The following is a 22,237-nucleotide window of genomic DNA, read 5'->3' on the forward strand; positions in this document are numbered from 1 at the left end:
TGGTTTTGCTCACACATTGCCAACACACATTTATGTTCAAACACCATGTAAAAGTGAATTTTCCATAATAGGTGCGCTTTAAATTCAGTTCACACATAAGTGTATTGTTTTAAAATTTCTGAAATAAGTACTCTTTTTAAAAGTATGCTAAAGTGTATTTCTGTCTGTAAACAAAAAAAAATATCGACTTTATTTCAACTATTCGTTTCTTTCTCTCTTGGCCTCGAGTCAGGTTACTAGTTCAACAGCGTATGATCTGTTGTTGTACGTCACACGCATCACACACATGACCAGCGTCGGCCAATAGTGAGCCTACGTGTGACGTAGCTCTACGCTATCACACTACGTTAACTGACTAGAGGCCCAACGAGAAGGAAGTGAATAGTTGAAAAAAAAAGTCGTTATTTTAGTTTGTTTTTGCGCACAAAAAGTATTCTCGTCGTTTGATAAAGTTAAGATTGAGCCACTGAAGTCACTTGGACTATTTTAACGATGTCTTTAATAACTTTTCGAGGCCGGTAAGTTTCAATCCCTCAAGAAACCTATGGACTAGTATGCAGGAGCGATCTTAATATCTTAAATATCTTAATTCGTGTTCCGAAGATGAACGAAGGTCTTACAGGGTTGGAACAACACGAGGGTGAGTAAATAATGACATAATTTTCATTTTTGGGTGAACTAACCCTTTAAACACCTTTATAGTCGAAAGTCAGAGATATCTGGAAAATCTGACTTTGGATGAAATGCAGAATTAGACCGTTCCCTGATCGACTGATCCACATCAATCGGACAGGTTTAAAGCCTATTAGCTGTATGACTGAATTTTAGTTATTCCTCAGAGCTTGGAATTTAACTTTGAGACCGTAATAACCGTAATAACTTAATAAAAAATAAGAAGTTTTTACACTAACATCACTGACATTACTAATTCATTTAAAAATATGCAATTTGCATGAGATTTATATATGTCATGTCACGTATTAATTTGGTATTTGTTTTACCACTGTCCCTTTAAAGCATTTCTTGCTGACTTGGCTGTCACTGTCCCTGTCCTTCACGACACATGCTGCTTTATTTCCAGCACTCAGTTCTGGTGCTCAGGATAAAAATAATAAAATATATGCTTCTGGCACACACACGCACACACTGATAACATGAGTTTCAGCAGATGGAGCTGATGTGTACACACACGCACATCTGTGCCGCCGCAGGGTCTACAATAACATCTCGTCTCAGTTCAGCTCATATAGAGCATCTGTATCATCTGCCTCAAAAACGGAAGCCGGACGCAGGATAAAATGACAATGCTTGAGATGTGATTCACACACAGTCTGGGAATGCCACACGTCACGCCTGAATTATTAATCAAAGCGACAAGTTTTTGTTAACCCATTTTCTTTTCTAACTCTTTTTGTTCAGTTTCTTAGTCCTGTGTGTGCCGTTTAGTGTGTTTAGTGCGTTTAATCTCACAAAACATGTTAAGAACATGACACGGTCATTTCATATTTAGTATTATTGCATTATTTTTTTGCCTGATTTTATGGCCATTAATTGAATTATTGTAACACTAAATTATCTATCTTTCATGTCACAATGAAGCAAATTTTACACAAATGTCATTACCATAATGCAAAAAAACAAAAAAAAAATAGTTAAAAAGAAAACATTCATTTATATTCATTAAATATTCCTGAAAAAGTATCACAGGTTATTGAAAAAAATAATAATAATAAGCAGCACACCTGTTTCCTACATAATATAACATTTAATAACAGGAATAAATTGTATTTTAAAGTGTTTTCAAATAGAATTGTAATTTACAATGTTACAGTTTTTCTGTATCGAATGCAGGCTTAAAGAGGAAAAGACGCTTCTTTCAAAAACATAAAAAAATAGAAATGTTTTCAAACTTACTTTTTATTATAAAGTGTCATAGTAGCAAGTGTTGTAAATTTTAATTGTTATAAAAATAAAATAAAATAGATAACCTCATTTATTACGGTAATGAGAACGGTAAAAAATTACGGTATATTTTTTTTTAATGAGTATCAAGCACATTTTTTACACACCTACCGTACTGTAGAATTACCGTAATGCAACAAAATCCTTTTCCAAAAATAATAATGTTTGAACACATTACGGTTATGAGGAATTTGGGGTGACATAATTATATTGTGTCAATGATTTAGCTTTTTAATTGAAAATGTATGCATTTCTAAAATGTTTGTACAGTAATTCATGTGAGCAACATGTAAAGAGCAATAGGTCTTCATGATTGTACGAGGCGGTAATGAGAACGGTAAAAAAATTACGGTATTTTTTTTTTTCATGAGTATCAAGCACATTTTACACAACTGTTATTACCGTAATGCAACAAAATCCCATCACTTTTGTGGAAAATAGAAATATATATATATATATATATATATATATATATATATATATATATATATATATAATGTTTGTACAGTAATTCATGTGAGCAACATGAGAAGAGCAATTGGTCTTTATGATTGTACGAGGCGATGAGCGAGTGACCGCCCATCTCATTAATACTTACATATGCTGGTTTGTCGTCCTAGCACATGGAGTCCTTCCTCCAGCAGATGGAGGTTTGTTCGAGAGCATTTGGTGTCCTCAATTACTAATTATCCTGACCTATGAAAGGAAACAGCGAAGACAATTAGACAACTGTATGTGACGAGAAACTCCACCATCTGGATTCTTCCGCTGAGATGTTTGTGTGGCATGTTCTGTGTATCCCCAGAGGAAGGATAAATCAAAAATTAGATCTCTTTAACATCTCAAATGTTTCTCCTAGACTAAAATGAGGTTACTTTAACATCAACCAAAACTAAACACCCCGGTCTCATATTAGTCTCCTCCTAAAGTTGCAGACAAGATCTCAACAACATCACACATAGGCTCATCACACATATGTGAGAGGAGATCTCACATTTATCTCTTTTAAAGTTTAGAAGACACCTCAACAATGTTGTACTTGAAAGGCACTAATTTAAAAACTTAAACTTAATTTTAGGAGAAACTTATGAAATGCTGTTGATACTAAAATGAGAGAAATATGAGAATCATAACTAAGTCTCCTGAGCTTAGGAAAAACAACCACTGAGCATTTTTTTTTTTTGGTTCAATTTTTCAAGAAACGTACATTATTAATTATGTTTTTAGACCCCTAAATTTCTTAGATTGATAACTTTTTGAATAAAGTTGAATAAAATGAATAGTTGAATGAATTAAATGTTTTCCTGGTCAAGATTCAATGTGTTAATCCTGGGCAGCAATGAAAATACAAAGCAAACCAAGACTTTTGGTTAAGTCTCTTGGTTCTCAGATTTTGTTCTGAGAAAGAGACTGTGATTATATCGCAAGTCTTGTCAACAGGTTCAAACAGATTTGAAATGCCTCAAACTGCGCTCAGATTCTCCTAGATAGCACAATTTGCAAACTAAAGTCAGAAATGTCAACATTTTGCTTAAAAGAAGTGCAGAATATTATTTTCACGACAAGTACACATTACACATTTGTGATTACCATAATTCAACCAAGTCTCAGAAAATAATAGATTTTGAAAAATATATTCACAAAAGAATATATTTTGGAAAATGTTCACGTGTTTTCGTCCCTATAATTAAAGTCAGGGGGGGGGTTAAAACTGCACAAAATGATCAAAACTAAATGAAACGTTCAAAATGAAACAAACAAAGCACACAACACAATGACATGCACAAAACATAATTCAGAAATTAAAACAAAATGAAGCAAACAGAACAAGACAAAACAAAATGAAACTCAAAACAAAATGAAATTCACAAAACAAACTCAGAAAACAAAACAACAAACAAAATGGAACAGGCAAAACAACATACAAAAAGAAAATCACACAACAAAACAGCACAGAACAAAACGAAATTCACAAAACAAACTCAGAAAACAAAACAACTAACAAAATGAAACAGATAAATGAACATACAAAATTCACAAAACAACACACAAAACAAAATTCACTTAACAAAACACACAAAACAAAACGAAATTCACAAAACAAAGCAAAATTTACAAAACAAACTCAGAAAACAAAACAACAAACAAAATGAAATGGACAACAACATACAAAAAGAAAATCACAAAACAAAACAACACACAGAACAAAACGAAATTCACAAAACAAACTCTGAAAACAAAACAACAAACAAAATGAAATGGACAAAACAACATACGAAACGAAATTTACAAAACAAAACGAAATTCACAAAACAAACTCCAAAAACAAAACAACAAACAAAATGAAACGGACAAAACAACATACAAAACGAAATTCACAAAACAACACACAAAATGAAATTCACAAAACAAACTCAGAAAACAAAACAACAAAGAAAATGAAACAGACAAAACAACATACAAAACGAAATTAACAAAACAACACACAAAACAAAACAAATTTCACAAAACAAACTCAGAAAATAAAACAACAAACAAAATGAAACAGACAAAACGAAATTCACAAAACAAAACAACACACAAAACAAAATTCACAAAACAAACTCAGAAAACAAAACAACAAACAAAATGAAACAGACAAAACAACATACAAAACGAAATTCACAAAACAAAACACCACACAAAACAAAATTCACTAAACAAACTCAGAAAACAAAACAACACAATGAAACTGACAAAACAACAACATTCACAAAACAAAACAACACACAAAACAAAATGAAATTCACAAAACTCAGAAAACAAAATAATAAACAAAATGAAACGGACAAAACAACATACAAAACGAAATTCACAAAACAAAACAACACACAAAACAAAACGAAATTCACAAAACAAACTCGGAAAACAAAACAACAAACAAAATGAAACGGACAAAACAACATACAAAACAAAATTCACAAAACAACGCACAAAACAAAACGAAATTCACAAAACAAAATGAAACAAACAATAAGGAAATTTTCCGAATACCTTTTTTTGTGTTCCACAGAATAAAGTAATGCCGTTTTATAATGATACGGATGAGGAAATTGATTATTTTTGATGATTTTTTGGGGGGTAAACTATCTTGATAAGTCAGGATAGTTCATATCCAACTGTCCCTGCATCCACTAGACTCCTGACACTGAGCAAACTGAAAAGAACGACTCCTCTTCTTCAGAGGAACTTGAGCTTTGACACGTCTAGTTGATGAACCAGGAACTTCCATAGATTGATTCCGCCTCAAGCAATATAAGCACATCAAGTAAAGACTGTGATATGGTCTGAATCCAGCAGAGCCACTGAATCAGATTCTGCTGGGTCACATTCCCCGAGACGCTCATGGCTGAGCGTCCACTGGCACTCTTCATGGAAGCTTCTAGTCGCAGAAGCAGAGATGTAATCTTCTTCCCTTTTGTTTCGCAGGGAATCTTCCCAGCCGGCTTCGTCCACTTGAAGAAGGCTATCGTCGCTAACAGAGGGTAAGTGTCCTTATACTGAATTATGTCAAGCTGTTCCCTCAATAGAGAACAAGTGGGTTGGAGGAGGAAATGTGACACAGAGAGAGACGGATGTTTGAGAAACGTTTTATTTATTCATTTATCTCAATCCTGTTATTCCGTTTCTCCTATCCTACTGTCCTCATGAGTTTTATCACATGTCTGAAATGCTGAGATTTCATTTTTTGGAAGCTCTTCTACTCTTATTTCTCTCTGTTAAATATTTGATACAGATATTGAGCTCTTGGTGGTTCAAACTTGTAATTTATTGTATGGCATTTTGTGGGATATAATTGAAAGAGGTTTATATAATCTTCCCTTGCGGAAAATAAGTGCACTTAATTGTATTGTGTGTGCACTTCAGGATTTTTTTAAAAACAGGTAATATTAATTAATTAAACGGCCTTGTTACAGTACATTACTGAACATTGTTTACTCATTGTACTGAGAGATTTCACGTTTATTTGTCAGAAAAAGTACTTTAAACAGCTCCAGGGCTTTCGTAAAACCTGTAGATTATACATTTCTGAATTCTCGACCATGGACAGTCAGATCGGAAGAGGGTTATTAACAAAACAGTTATTGCAAGGGTAAGTTTATCACTGAAATTTTTTCCATACTATACTCTTTAAAAGTAAAAGTATGCGTTTTTATACTTTTATTTTGATGTGTCGACTAACACTTAAACTCTTGTTAAGTACCTTTTTATCTGTTTATTTTTTTACGTGCAGTTTGTTGTTTGATATTACATTTAAAGTTAAAATATGTTAAATGTTTTGAATTGCAACTATCATTATAAATGCATAATCAGAATATATATAATATATTTATATACATTACATACAACTTTCAATAGAAATCAACATTTTTAAACACATTTTATTTAAACGTTTACCTTACGTTACGTTTAGTTAAAAAGTAACGTTACCATAATGCTTGCAAAGTGCTAAAATGTAATGCTCCCTTAGGAAAATACCCTTTTACAACATTTAAACACTTGATGGTTGGAACATTACAACCCAATATGAACATTATCAAAACCTTTTCAGAACAAATTTTTGACAAGAAAACTTCCACAGTTCGAGAAAGGTTAGGATAAGACGTAGCCTATGTGTGCTTGCACGTGTGCAGCGTAAAAAGAGACAGAATGGGAAACAGTGAGCAAAAAAACAAAAGAAGAAAGAAACTCTGGGCTGTCTCTCCCTGTGGGAACTCACTTCTGAAAACCCTTGGGGAAACTGCACATCAGGGGCTGTCAGTCGACAGCTTCTCCTGTTTGTTTTAGCTTTTGATACTTCCCAACTTTGTGCATGTGTAGAACTTCACAGTCTTCCCACAACACACGTGCACATGCACACACGTCTTTAATGTGTTTAGGCAGAAGAGTAGAGCAGATCCCAGGGGTCGTGTTCAACAGTTAAATCTACCTATCTAACATATATGTATCATTTTTGGTATAAAATTTAGGGCTGTCACAATCTGATTAATTTTCACTTCACAAATAATTCCTTTACAGTATGTCAGTAACACCGTAAGATTAGGACACATACAGTACCTTTAAATAAAATTTAATATATTATTATTTCATAATGCTTTTCAAGCTAATTAATATTTGATGTGAATAAATAGTAAAACACAGTTTAAGTAATATTTTAATATAATTTAAAGTATTTTTTATTTTGCTTTAACATCATCATATTTTGTACAAATGTATATTTAAATATTAAGTAACTATTATTATGTAGTATATATTATATAGTATAAATGTAGTGTATTTATTAGCATTAAATTATTAGTAATGATAAATAATTATTATCTACAAAAAGCATTATTTATGACTGTTTAATCAGCTCATAAAAAAATTAATTATACTGTCGTTCAAAGGTTTGGGGTCAGTAAGGTACTCATGCTCACAAGGCATTAATTTGTTTAAGAATACAGTAAAAACAGTAATTTACTATATTATTACTATTTCAAATAATTGTTTGTAATGTAATAATGTAAATTATTCCCTGTGATCAAAGCTGAATTTTTAGCATCTTTCAGGAAGTATTCGGTGTCACATAATCCTTCAGAAATCACTCTAATATTATGATTTGATGCCCAAGAAACATTTATTATTATTAGCAATGTTATAATATAGGCACGTGCTGACCCTAGGTAACATTATTTTGCCCTACATTTGGGTGTTAGGTGCTCCACCATATATATGTATTTATTTTTTTAGAATATAATTTTATTTATTTTTTTCTTTACTCTTAAAATTCACCACTTGAAAAAGTTTGGGAACCGCTTTAAAACATATGACGATATGTTTTTTGTTGTTAGCTTCAATTACAAATTGGGGTGGCATGTCCAGGGATCAAATTATATCATCTCATCAGAATTCAGAAAAAAAGGAGGATAATGACTCTGTAAAAGCTGTTACTTTGGACACATGTGATGATAAAGCAGAACAAAGAGATCAATCTATTTCCACCGAGTGTCAGAGAAGGACAGAGGAAGGACAGTGAAGGTAAAACAGTATGGAGAGATGAATGGACAGGAAGAGCTAAATAGACAGCAGGAATATGAAGGACAATCTCATTAAATTGATCTGTGATGATGTACTTCTGCGCACACTGTTATTTAAAGACCCCATGAGATGCTTTAACAAACACAAGGGGTTTTTTTCTTCCAGATTTATCATAAACTTAATGCTAGCGGCTAGCGCAAGACATATTAAAGTGCTTGTCCTTTATTAATAAATTAGTTGTAAATGTAAATAAATAAACCACTTCAGGGTATCATGAATTGCTCTCACAAGACACTCGACACCAATGGGTAATGTCTCCCCAATATATCTCCATGGGTCCTCTGCAGTGTAGAAATAGGGTACAGGCTGCTTCTGGGTCCGCCCACCAAAATTGAACAGGGCGACTGCAGTAGACCCACAGGGGGTCAGGTGTTGGAACAGGAAGTTCACTCTCTGCTGGTAAAGGAGGCCATAGAACAGGGAGTCTGGGTTCTACAGCCGGTGCTTCATAGTTGCAAAGAAGGATGGAGGGTTGCGTCCAATATAAGATCTAAGACATTTTAACCATGTCTGAGGAGATTCAGGTTCAAGATGCTCACTATTTCTATTATTGTGAGCCAAACCAGATCCGAGGATTGGTTTGTCATGATAGATATAAAAGACGCATTCTTTCATCTCTCCATCCTTCCATCTCACAGGAAGTTCGCTTTCGGGGGCGAAACGTACCAATATCAGGTTCTTCCGTTCGGCCAAGCACTCGCCCCTTGCACTTTCACCAAGTGCATGGTTGCAGCCCTGGCCCCACTGAGGCTTCAGGGCATCCGTGTGCTAAACCAGTGGTTCTCAACTCCAGAGCTCGGGACCCACATTTTGTATGTCTCTCTTATCTGACAGAGTCAGTTCAGTACATAGAGTCTATCATAACGAGCTGAGGATCTGAATCAGGTGTGTTAAATAAGCGAGACATACACAAAATGCAGAGCAGTGGGTCCCGAGGACTGGAGTTGAGAACCACTTTGCTAAACTACATTGACGACTGGCTTATTTTAGCTCAGTCTCTAGAACTGGCATTTCGGCATCGAGATGTTGTCCTTGGCCACATTCAAGCTTGGGGTTGAGACTCAACAGGAGAAAGAGCGTGTTGACACCCGCCTAGCGGACTACGTTCCTGGTGGTGGGGTGGGACACGACTATGATGCGGGCACAGATGTCTCCTGCACGTATCAAGTCCATCCTGGTCAAGGTGACCTGGATAAAGCTAGGCTGCGCCATCACTGTAAAACAGTTTCAGAGACTGTTGGGGCTCATAGCAGCTGTGTCCAACGGGATACCTTTTGGTCTGCTGCACATGAGGGCCCTACAGCATTGGTTGAAGACCAAGGGGTTTTCCCCGAGGGGAAATCAGTTCCGTATGATCAGGGTTATGCACAGATGCCTTCGTTCCCTGTCCATATGGAAAAAGAAACCTTGGTTCCTGTCCTGAGGCCCAGTGTGGGGAGCGCCATGTCACTGGAAAACCGACACATCCCTCAATGGCTGGGGTGGGGTCATGGGCCATCCACCACTTTTCGAGAGGTCTGTAGCATGACTGGCACCATTTTTGGCAAATAAATAGCCTGGAAATGCTGGCGGTCTTCGGGGCTCCAAGGATCTTCCTCCAAGACATCAGGGGTCACCACGTTCTGATACAGTCAGACAATGTGTTGGTGGTCTCCTACTTGATTCATCAGGGGGACCCTTTATCCAGATTGTCGCATCAGATCCTTCTGTGGTCTCAGGGGAAACTGTTACCTCTCAGAGCAATGCACATCCCAGGGAACCAGAATCAGAGAGCAGACATCCTGTCAAGACAGGGACTGAGGCCCGGGGAATGGAGACTTCACACTAAGGTGGTGAAGTCGATATGCAAAAGGTTCAGCCTAGTGGAAGTGGATTTAGGGAGTGGATTTTGGAAGTGGATTTCCCCCGTCTCGAGGGACATCACGTCCACTGTGGTTTTCTCACCCATCCAGCCATTGGATGCCATGGTACAGATGTAACCGAGGCTACGCTTGTACACTTTTCCCCCGATCACTCTGCTCCCAGGAGTTCTGGAGAGGGTCCATCGAGACGGGATCAGGCTTCTTCTAGTAGCCTCGTACTCGCTGGCTTGCGTATGGTTTTCAGACATACTAACACTCCTGGCAGGCCAGCCTTGGCAGATCCCTCTGAGGAGGAACTTGCTTCAGCAGGCCAGGGGCTTAATATTTACCACCGACAAGACCTGTGGAAACTTTGGGCTTGGCCCCTGAGAGGGCTCAGTACACTAGAGGCTGGCCTGTCGTCTGGAGTGGTTGAGACCATACTCAGTTCCCAAGCTCCTTCCACAAGGAGATACTACGGCCTAAAATGGAATGTGTTTCCACTTGGTGTAGAGAGCGTAAGGTGGACCCAGTTAACTGCCGGTTGGCTTCAGTGCTGGAGCTCCTCCAAGATCGCTTCTCAGGGCTCGGAGGATGAGACTTGTGGCTCGCCTCGTACCAGAGTCCCACATGGGACCTGGCAGTGGTTCTCGAAGGGCTGGTCAAGGCCCCCTTCGAACCTCTGGAGTTGGCTGAGACCAAGAACCTTTTCCCTCAAGGTAGCTTTTTTATTAGCCATTACTTCTCTGAGGAGAGTAGGAGATCTTCAGGTGCTCTCTATATCTAACGGGTGCCTGGAGTTTGCTCAAGGCGACATTAAGGCTATCTTGCATCCCAGGCCAGACTAGAGAGCGTGAGGTGGACCTAGTTAACTGCAGGTTGGATTCAGTGCTGGAGCTCCTCCAAGATCGCTTCTCAGGGCTCGGAGGATGAGACTTGTGGCTTGCCTCGTACCAGAGTCCCACATGGGACCTGACAGTGGTTCTCGAAGGGCTGGTCAAGGCCCCCTTCGAACCTCTGGAGTCGGCTGAGACCAAGAACCTTTTCCCTCAAGGTAGCTTTGTTATTAGCCATTACTTCTCTGAGGAGAGTAGGAGATCTTCAGGTGCTCTCTATATCTAACGGGTGCCTGGAGTTTGCTCAAGGCGACATTAAGGCTATCTTGCATCCCAGGCCAGACTAAGTGCCTAAAGTGCCATCCAATATGGCAAGGCCTACAGTTCTGCAGACTTTTCATCCCCCACCTCACGTGACAGCGGATGAAGAAAGGCTTAATTTGCTCTGCCCTTTCTGAGCCCTCAAGATTTATGTCCAGAGGTCTTCTTCATGGCGGAAGTCAGTTGCTGGTGTATTTCGGGTCGCCCAAGAAGGGGCTTCCCGCATCCAAACAGACCATCATTAACTGGATGGTTCAGGTTATCTCTATGACCTTCACCTTTGGCCATGAGGGCTCATTCAACCAAAGGCATGGTGTCCTCTAGAGCTCCCCTTTGAGGTGCCTTACAGGGGTTACAGCCATAACCCGAGACTTTTTATACGTAAATAAAACATAAACAAACAAACAAATATTATTTGTTTATTTTCTTCATTAGTTTTTTTTTGTAAAATAAAACATAAATAAATAGTATTTACACGTAAATAAAGTGTTATTAGGGCCCGAGCACTAACAGTGCGAGGACCCTATTGAAACTGTTAGGATTATTATTAGGGCCCGAGCACTAACAGTGCGAGGACCCTATTGAAACTGTTAGGGTTATTTTTAGGGCCCCGAGCACTAACAGTGCGAGGACCCTATTGAAACTGTTAGGATTATTATTAGGGCCCGAGCACTAACAGTGCGAGGACCCTATTGAAACTGTTAGGATTATTATTTTTTTTTTCTTTTTTCTGCAAAGTAAGTGCCATTTTCGGGGCCGCAACATGCTCAAAAACTCACCAAATTTTGCACGCATGTCAGGACTGGTGAAAAATTTCGTATTTTGTGGGTTTCGCAGATGGGCGGGGCAAAATGGCACGCTAGCGCCACCTAGAAAATTGGAAAAAATTAGCCCCTCGTCCACGTTCAACCTACATGCACGAAATTTGGTGGGGACGTGTATCATATCAAGACGCACAAAAAAGCCTCAAGAACCCATACCCTAAACTCGACAGGAGGTCCGCCATTTTGAATTTGGCGGCCATTTTTGGACGATTTACAGACTCCGTACTTTAACGAACTCCTCCTAGGGATTTAGTCGGATCAACTTCAAATTTCTGCTGTACCTTCTAAAGGCATTGACGATGTAAAGTTGTGCTATCTGCGCGTTTTCGTCGATGGGCGTGTCCGTGGCGTCGATGATTCGCCATGAAACAGGAAGTTGTAGTAACTTGGCTGTAAATGCCCAGATCTACACGAAATTTTACACATTTGACAAGAGTCCCGCCCTGAACAAATCTACATGCCGACATTCACCCACATTCATAGCGCCACCTAGTGGCAAGAGGAAGTGACATTTAACGAAGCAGCCCCCGTCGCATGTTTGACCGACATGTACGAAATTTCTGTGGTACATCTACCATGTCCAGACGCACAGAAAAGTCTCTTGGAGCGATGCCCTAAACTCAACAGGAAGTCAGCCATTTCTAATTTTACCGCCATTTTTGGATGATTTACTCATTACGTACTTTAACTAACTCCTCCTAGGGCTTTTGTCGGATCGCCTTCAAATTTCTGCTGTGCCTTCTAAAGGCATTGACGATGAAAAGTTGTGCTATCTGCGCGTTTTCGTCGATGGGCGTGTCCGTGGCGTCGATGATTCGCCATGAAACAGGAAGTTGTAGTAACTTGGCTGTAAATGCCCAGATCTGCACGAAATTTTACACATTTGACAAGAGTCCCGTCCCGAACAAATCTACATGCCGACATTCACCCACAGTCATAGCGCCACCTGCTGGCAACAGGAAGTGTACTTTAACGAAGCAGCCCCCGCCGCTTGTTTGACCAATATGTACGAAATTTCTGTGGTACATCTACCATGACCAGACGCACAAAAAAGCCTCAAGAACCCATACCCTAAACTCGACAGGAAGTCCGCCATTTTGAATTTGGCGACCGATTTGGGACGATTTACACACTCCGTACTCTAACGAACTCCTCCTAGGGATTTAGTGGGATCAACTTCAAATTTCTGCTGTACCTTCTAAAGGCATTGACGATGTAAAGTTGTGCTATCTGCGCGTTTTCGTCGATGGGTGTGACCGTGGCGTCGATGATTCGCCATGAAACAGGAAGTTGTAGTAACTTGGCTGTAAATGCTCAGATCTGCACGAAATTTTACACATTTGACAAGAGTCCCGCCCTGAACAAATCTACATGCCGATATTCACCCACAGTCATAGCGCCACCTGCTGGCAACAGTAAGTGACCTTTAACAAAGCAGTGAACCAAATTCACAGCCGCACTGGCTGAGCCGCAGAATATTTAATGCGGCCGCCTCACACCCCAACGCGCTACAGGTGCGAGGGCCCGCCCATCGCTGCTTGCAGCTTTAATTTTTTTTTCTTTTTTCTTTTTTCTTTTTTAGGGCCCGAGCACTAACAGTGCGAGGACCCTATTGAAACTGTTAGGATTATTATTATTTATTTTTTTTTATTTTTTCTGCAAAGTAAGTGCCATTTTCGGGGCCGCAACATGCTCAAAAACTCACCAAATTTGGCACGCATGTCAGGACTGGTGAAAAATTTCGTATTTTGTGGGTTTCGCAGATGGGCGGGGCAAAATGGCACGCTAGCGCCACCTAGAATATTGGAAAAAATTAGCCCCTCGTCCACGTTCAACCTACATGCACGAAATTTGGTGGGGACGTGTATCATATCAAGACGCACAAAAAAGCCTCAAGAACCCATACCCTAAACTCGACAGGAAGTCCGCCATTTTTAATTTGGCGACCGATTTGGGACGATTTACACACTCCGTACTTTAACGAACTCCTCCTAGGGATTTAGTCGGATCGACTTCAAATTTCTGCTGTACCTTCTAAAGGCATTGACGATGTAAAGTTGTGCTATCTGCGCGTTTTCGTTGATGGGCGTGTCCGTGGCGTCGATGATTCGCCATGAAACAGGAAGTTGTAGTAACTTGGCTGTAAATGCCCAGATCTGCACGAAATTTTACACATTTGACAAGAGTCCCGTCCCGAACAAATCTACATGCCGACATTCACCCACAGTCATAGCGCCACCTGCTGGCAACAGGAAGTGTACTTTAACGAAGCAGCCCCCGCCGCTTGTTTGACCAATATGTACGAAATTTCTGTGGTACATCTACCATGACCAGACGCACAAAAAAGCCTCAAGAACCCATACCCTAAACTCGACAGGAAGTCCGCCATTTTGAATTTGGCGACCGATTTGGGACGATTTACACACTCCGTACTCTAACGAACTCCTCCTAGGGATTTAGTGGGATCAACTTCAAATTTCTGCTGTACCTTCTAAAGGCATTGACGATGTAAAGTTGTGCTATCTGCGCGTTTTCGTCGATGGGTGTGACCGTGGCGTCGATGATTCGCCATGAAACAGGAAGTTGTAGTAACTTGGCTGTAAATGCTCAGATCTGCACGAAATTTTACACATTTGACAAGAGTCCCGCCCTGAACAAATCTACATGCCGATATTCACCCACAGTCATAGCGCCATCTGCTGACAACAGGAAGTGACCTTTAACGAAGCAGTCCCCGCCGCTTGTTTGACTGACATGTACGAAATTTCTGTGGTACATGTAGCATGTCCAGATGCACAAAAAAGTCTCTTGGAGCGATGACCTAAACTCAACAGGAAGTCCGCCATTTTTAATTTGGCAGCCATTTTGGGACGATTTACACACTCCGTACTTTAACGAACTCCTCCTAGGGATTTAGTCGGATCGACTTCAAATTTCCGCTCTGCCTTCTAAAGGCATTGACGATGTAAAGTTGTGCTATCTGCGCGTTTTCGTCGATGGGCGTGTCCGTGGCGTCGATGATTCGCCATGAAAGAGGAAGTTGTAGTGACTTGGCTGTAAATGCTCAGATCTGCACAAAATTTTACACATTTGACAAGAGTCCCGCCCTGAACAAATCTACATGCCTACATTCACCCTAAGTCATAGCGCCACCTGCTGGCAACAGTAAGTGACCTTTAACGAAGCAGTGAACCAAATTCACAGCCGCACTGGCTGAGCCGCAGAATATTTAATGCGGCCGCCTCACACCCCAACGCGCTACAGGTGCGAGGGCCCGCCCATCGCTGCTTGCAGCTTTAATTTTTTTTCTTTTTTCTTTTTTCTTTTTTAGGGCCCGAGCACTAACAGTGCGAGGACCCTATTGAAACTGTTAGGATTATTATTATTATTATTTTTTTTTTTTCTTTTTTCTGCAAAGTAAGTGCCATTTTCGGGGCCGCAACATGCTCAAAAACTCACCAAATTTGGCACGCATGTCAGGACTGGTGAAAAATTTCGTATTTTGTGGGTTTCGCAGATGGGCGGGGCAAAATGGCACGCTAGCGCCACCTAGAATATTGGAAAAAATTAGCCCCTCGTCCACGTTCAACCTACATGCACGAAATTTGGTGGGGACGTGTATCATATCAAGACGCACAAAAAAACCTCAAGAACCCATACCCTAAACTCGACAGGAGGTCCGCCATTTTGAATTTGGCGCCCATTTTTGGACGATTTACAGACTCCGTACTTTAACGAACTCCTCCTAGGGATTTAGTCGGATCGACTTAAAATTTCTGCTGTGCCTTCTAAAGGCATTGACGATGTAAAGTTGTGCTATCTGCGCGTTTTCGTCGATGGGCGTGTCCGTGGCGTCGAAGATTCGCCATGAAACAGGAAGTTGTAGTAACTTGGCTGTAAATGCCCAGATCTGCACGAAATTTTAAACATTTGACAAGAGTCCCGCCCTGAACAAATCTACATGCCGACATTCACCCACAGTCATAGCGCCACCTGCTGGCAACAGGAATTGGCCTTTAACGAAGCAGCCCCCGCCGCTTGTTTGACCTACATGTACGAAATTTCTGTGGTACATCTACCATGACCAGACGCACAAAAAAGCCTCAAGAACCCATACCCTAAACTCGACAGGAAGTCCGCCATTTTTAATTTGGCGACCGATTTGGGACGATTTACACACTCCGTACTTTAACGAACTCCTCCTAGGGATTTAGTCGGATCAACTTAAAATTTCTGCTGTACCTTCTAAAGGCATTGACGATGTAAAGTTGTGCTATCTGCGCGTTTTCGTTGATGGGCGTGTCCGTGGCGTCGATGATTCGCCATGAAACAGGAAGTTGTAGTAACTTGGCTGTAAATGCCCAGATCTGCACGAAATTTTACACATTTGACAAGAGTCCCGCCCTGAACAAATCTACATGCCGACTTTCACCCACAGTCATAGCGCCACCTGCTGGCAACAGGAAGTGAACTTTAACGAAGAAGCCCCCGCCGCATGTTTGACCGACATGCACAAAATTTCTGTTGTACATCTACCATGTCTAGACGCAAAGAAAAGCCTCTTGGAGCAATGCCCTAAACTCGACAGGAAGTCGGCCATATCTAATTTTACCGCCATTTTTGGATGATTTACTCATTACGTACTTTAACGAACTCCTCCTAGGGATTTAGTCGGATCCACTTCAAATTTCTGCTGTGCCTTCTAAAGGCATTGACGATGTAAAGTTGTGCTATCTGCGCGTTTTCGTCGATGGGCGTGTCCGTGGCGTCGATATTTCGCCATGAAACAGGAAGTTGTAGTAACTTGGCTATAATTGCCCAGATCTTGATGAAATTTTACACATTTGACAAGAGTCCCGCCCTGAACAAATCTACATGCCGACATTAACCCACAGTCATAGTGCCACCTACTGGCAACAGGAAGTGGCCTTTAACAAAGCAGCCCCCGCCGCATGTTTGACCGACATGTAAGAAATTTCTGTGGTACATCTACCATGGACAGACGCACAGAAAAGTCTCTTGGAGCGATGCCTTAAACTCAACAGGAAGTCGTCCATTTCTAATTTTACTGCCATTTTTGGATGAGTTACTCATTACGTACTTTAACTAACTCCTCCTAGGGCTTTAGTCGGATCGACTTCACATTTCTGCTGTGCCTTCTAAAGGCATTGACGATGTAAAGTTGTGCTATCTGCGGGTTTTCGTCGATGGGCGTGTCCGTGGCGTCGATGATTCGCCTTGAAACAGGAAGTTGTAGTAACTTGGCTGTAAAAGCCCAGATATGCATGAAATTTTACACCTTTGACAAGAGTCCCGCCCTGAACAAATCTACATGCCGACATTCACCCACAGTCATAGTGCCACCTACTGGCAACAGGAAGTGGCCTTTAACAAAGCAGCCCCCGCCGCATGTTTGACCGACATGTAAGAAATTTCTGTGGTACATCTACCATGGACAGACGCACAGAAAAGTCTCTTGGAGCGATGCCTTAAACTCAACAGGAAGTCGGCCATTTCTAATTTTACTGCCATTTTTGGATGATTTACTCATTACGTACTTTAACTAACTCCTCCTAGGGCTTTAGTCGGATCGACTTCACATTTCTGCTGTGCCTTCTAAAGGCATTGACGATGTAAAGTTGTGCTATCTGCGGGTTTTCGTCGATGGGCGTGTCCGTGGCGTCGATGATTCGCCTTGAAACAGGAAGTTGTAGTAACTTGACTGTAAAAGCCCAGATATGCATGAAATTTTACACCTTTGACAAGAGTCCCACCCTGAACAAATCTACATTCCGACATTCACCCACAGTCATGCTGGCCACCTGCTGGCAACAGGAAGTGACCTTTAACGAAGCAGCGTAGTAAATACACAGCCGCACTGGCTGAGCTGCAGAAAATGCAACGCGGCCGCCTCAGACCCCGACGTGCTGCAGGTGCGAGGGCCCGCCCATCGCTGCTTGCAGCTTTAATTCTTTTCTTTTTTCTTTTTTCTGCAAAGTAAGCGCCATTTTCGGGGCCGCAACATGCTCAAAAACTCACCAAATTTGGCACGCATGTCAGGACTGGTGAAAAATTTCGTATTTTGTGGGTTTCGCGGATGGGCGTGGCAAAATGGCACGCTAGCGCCACCTAGAAAATTGGAAAAAATTAGCCCCTCGTCCACGTTCAACCTACATGCACGAAATTTGGTGGGGACGTGTATCATATCAAGACGCACAACAAAGCCTCAAGAACCCATACCCTAAACTCGACAGGAAGTGCGCAATTTTGAATTTGGCGGCCATTTTTGGACGATTTACACACTCCGTACTTTAACGAACTCCTCCTAGGGATTTAGTCGGATCGACTTCAAATTTCTGCTGTGCCTTCTAAAGGCATTGACGATGTAAAGTTGTGCTATCTGTGCGTTTTCGTCAATGGGCGTGTCCGTGGCGTCGATGATTCGCCATGAAACAGGAAGTTGTAGTAACTTGGCTGTAAATGCCCAGATCTGCATGAAATTTGACACATTTCACAAGAGTCCTGCCCTGAACAAATCTAAATGCCGACATTCACCCACAGTCATAGCGCCACCTAGTGGCAACAGGAAGTGACCTTTAACAAAGCAGCGAAAAATTTCACAGCTGCACCGGCTGAGCCGCAGAATATGCAACGCGGCCGCCTCACACCCCAATGCGCTACAGGTGCGAGGGCCCGCCCATCGCTGCTTGCAGCTTTAATATTTATTTATTAGGGCCCGAGCACTAACAGTGCGAGGACCCTATTGAAACTGTTAGGATTATTTATTTTTTTTTTTCTTTTTTTTTTTTCTTTTTTCTGCAAAGTAAGTGCCATTTTCGGGGCCGCAACATGCTCAAAAACTCACCAAATTTGGCACGCATGTCAGGACTGGTGAAAAATTTCGTATTTTGTGGGTTTCGCAGATGGGCGGGGCAAAATGGCACGCTAGCGCCACCTAGAAAATTGGAAAAAATTAGCCCCTCGTCCACGTTCAACCTACATGCACGAAATTTGGTGGGGACGTGTATCATATCAAGACGCACAAAAAAGCCTCAAGAACCCATACCCTAAACTCGACAGGAGGTCCGCCATTTTAAATTTGGCGGCCATTTTTGGACGATTTACAGACTCCGTACTTTAACGAACTCCTCCTAGGGATTTAGTCAGATCGACTTAAAATTTCTGCTGTGCCTTCTAAAGGCATTGACGATGTAAAGTTGTGCTATCTGCGCGTTTTCGTCGATGGGCGTGTCCGTGGCGTCGAAGATTCGCCATGAAACAGGAAGTTGTAGTAACTTGGCTGTAAATGCCCAGATCTGCACGAAATTTGACACATTTGACAAGAGTCCCGCCCTGAACAAATCTACATGCCGACATTCACCCACAGTCATAGCGCCACCTGCTGGCAACAGGAAGTGACCTTTAACGAAGCAGCCCCCGCCGCTTGTTTGACCGACATGTACGAAATTTCTGTGGTACATCTACCATGACCAGACGCACAAAAAAGCCTCAAGAACCCATACCCTAAACTCGACAGGAAGTCCGCCATTTTGAATTCGGCGACCGATTTGGGACGATTTACACACTCCGTACTTTAACGAACTCCTCCTAGGGATTTAGTCGGATCAACTTCAAATTTCTGTTGTACCTTCTAAAGGCATTGACGATGTAAAGTTGTGCTATCTGCGCGTTCTCGTCGATGGGCGTGTCCGTGGCGTCGATGATTCGCCATGAAACAGGAAGTTGTAGTAACTTGGCTGTAAATGCCCAGATCTACACGAAATTTTACACATTTGACAAGAGTCCCGCCCTGAACAAATCTACATGCCGACATTCACCCACATTCATAGCGCCACCTAGTGGCAAGAGGAAGTGACATTTAACGAAGCAGCCCCCGTCGCATGTTTGACCGACATGTACGAAATTTCTGTGGTACATCTACCATGTCCAGACGCACAGAAAAGTCTCTTGGAGCGATGCCCTAAACTCAACAGGAAGTCAGCCATTTCTAATTTTACCGCCATTTTTGGATGATTTACTCATTACGTACTTTAACTAACTCCTCCTAGGGCTTTAGTCGGATCGACATCACATTTCTGATGTGCCTTCTAAAGGCATTGACGATGTAAAGTTGTGCTATCTGTGCGTTTTCGTTGATGGGCGTGTCCGTGGCGTCTAAGATTCGCCATGAAACAGGAAGTTGTAGTAACTTGGCTGTAAATGCCCAGATCTGCACGAAATTTTACACATTTGACAAGAGTCCCGCGTTGAACAAATCTACATGCCGACATTCACCCACAGTCATAGTGCCACCTGCTGGCAACAGGAAGTGACCTTTAACGAAGCAGCGTAGCAAATGCACAGCCGCACTGGCTGAGCTGCAGAATATGCAACGCAGCCGCCTCACACCCCGACGCGCTACAGGTGCGAGGGCCCGCCCATCGCTGCTTGCAGCTTTAATTTTTATTTTTTTCTGCAAAGTAAGCTCGATTTTCACGGCCACAACATGCTCAAAAACTCACCAAATTTGGCATGCATGTCAGGACTGGTGAAAAATTTCGTATTTTGTGGGTTTCGCGGATGGGCGTGGCAAAATGGCTCGCTAGCGCCACCTAGAAAATTGGAAAAAATTAGCCCCTCGTCCACGTTCAACCTACATGCACGAAATTTGGTGGGGACGTGTATCATATCAAGACGCACAAAAAAGCCTCAAGAATCCATAGCCTAAACTCAACAGGAAGTCCGCCATTTTGAATTTGGCAGCCATTTTGGGACGATTAACACACTCCGTACTTTAACGAACTCCTCCTAGGGATTTAGTCGGATCGACTTAAAATTTCTGCTGTGCCTTCTAAAGGCATTGACGATGTAAAGTTGTGCTATCTGCGCGTTTTCGTCGATGGGCGTGTCCGTGGCGTCGAAGATTCGCCATGAAACAGGAAGTTGTAGTAACTTGGCTGTAAATGCCCAGATCTGCACGAAATTTTAAACATTTGACAAGAGTCCTGCCCTGAACAAATCTACATGCCGACATTCACCCACAGTCATAGCGCCACCTGCTGGCAACAGGAAGTGACCTTTAACGAAGCAGCCCCCGCCGCTTGTTTGACCGACATGTACGAAATTTCTGTGGTACATCTACCATGACCAGACGCACAAAAAAGCCTCAAGAACCCATACCCTAAACTCGACAGGAAGTCCGCCATTTTGAATTTGGCGACCGATTTGGGACGATTTACACACTCCGTACTTTAACGAACTCCTCCTAGGGATTTAGTCGGATCAACTTCAAATTTCTGCTGTACCTTCTAAAGGCATTGACGATGTAAAGTTGTGCTATCTGCGTGTTTTCGTCGATGGGCGTGTCCGTGGCGTCGAAGATTCGCCATGAAACAGGAAGTTGTAGTAACTTGGCTGTAAATGCCCAGATCTACACGAAATTTTACACATTTGACAAGAGTCCCGCCCTGAACAAATCTACATGCCGACATTCACCCACATTCATAGCGCCACCTAGTGGCAAGAGGAATTGACTTTTAACGAAGCAGCCCCCGTCACATGTTTGACCGACATGTAAGAAATTTCTGTGGTACATCGACCATGTCCAGACGCACAGAAAAGTCTCTTGGAGCGATGCCCTGAACTCAACAGGAAGTCGGCCATTTCTAATTTTACCGCCATTTTTGGATGATTTACTCATTACGTACTTTAACTAACTCCTCCTAGGGATTTAGTCGGATCGACTTCAAATTTCTGCTGTGCCTTCTAAAGGCATTGACAATGTAAAGTTGTGCTATCTGCGGGTTTTCGTCAATGGGAGTGTCCGTGGCGTCGAAGATTCGCCATGAAACAGGAAGTTGTAGTAACTTGGCTGTAAATGCCCAGATCTGCACCAAATTTTACACATTTGACAAGAGTCCCGCCCTGAACAAATCTACATGCCGACATTCACCCACAGTCATAGCGCCACCTGCTGGCAACAGGAAGTGACCTTTAACGAAGCAGCCCCCGCCGCTTGTTTGACCGACATGTACGAAATTTCTGTGGTACATCTACCATGACCAGACGTACAAAAAAGCCTCAAGAACCCATACCCTAAACTCGACAGGAAGTCGGCCATTTTGAATTTGGCGCCCGTTTTGGGACGATTTACACACTCCGTACTTTAACTAACTCCTCCTAGGGATTTAGTCGGATCGACTTCAAATTTCTGCTGTGCCTTCTAAAGGCACTGACGATGTAAAGTTGTGCTATCTGCGCTTTTCGTCAATGGGCGTGTCCGTGGCGTCGATGATTCGCCATGAAACAGGAAGTTGTAGTAACTTGGCTGTAAATG

The 22,237-nt window shown here is 41.7% G+C and overlaps 1 protein-coding gene across 8 annotated transcripts in view; it reads left to right on the forward strand.

The window, feature by feature from the left end:
- The window catches only part of dock3 (dedicator of cytokinesis 3), a 230,941-nt gene that overhangs the window by 82,139 nt on the left and 126,565 nt on the right, over positions 1-22,237 (forward strand). For all 8 annotated transcript variants that reach the window (XR_005622340.2, XM_039668620.2, XM_089117902.1 and 5 more), the window contains one exon: positions 5,431-5,486. Coding sequence is in view for 7 of the 8 variants with exons in the window: in XM_039668620.2 (XP_039524554.1) it covers positions 5,431-5,486 (56 nt within the window). In the remaining variant the exon portion in view is untranslated. The remainder of the gene's footprint in view (positions 1-5,430; positions 5,487-22,237) is intronic.

This window comes from Pimephales promelas, chromosome 2 (assembly GCF_988280905.1).
Source record: "Pimephales promelas chromosome 2, fPimPro1.hap1.1, whole genome shotgun sequence".
Classification (NCBI taxonomy): Eukaryota; Metazoa; Chordata; class Actinopteri; order Cypriniformes; family Leuciscidae; genus Pimephales; species Pimephales promelas.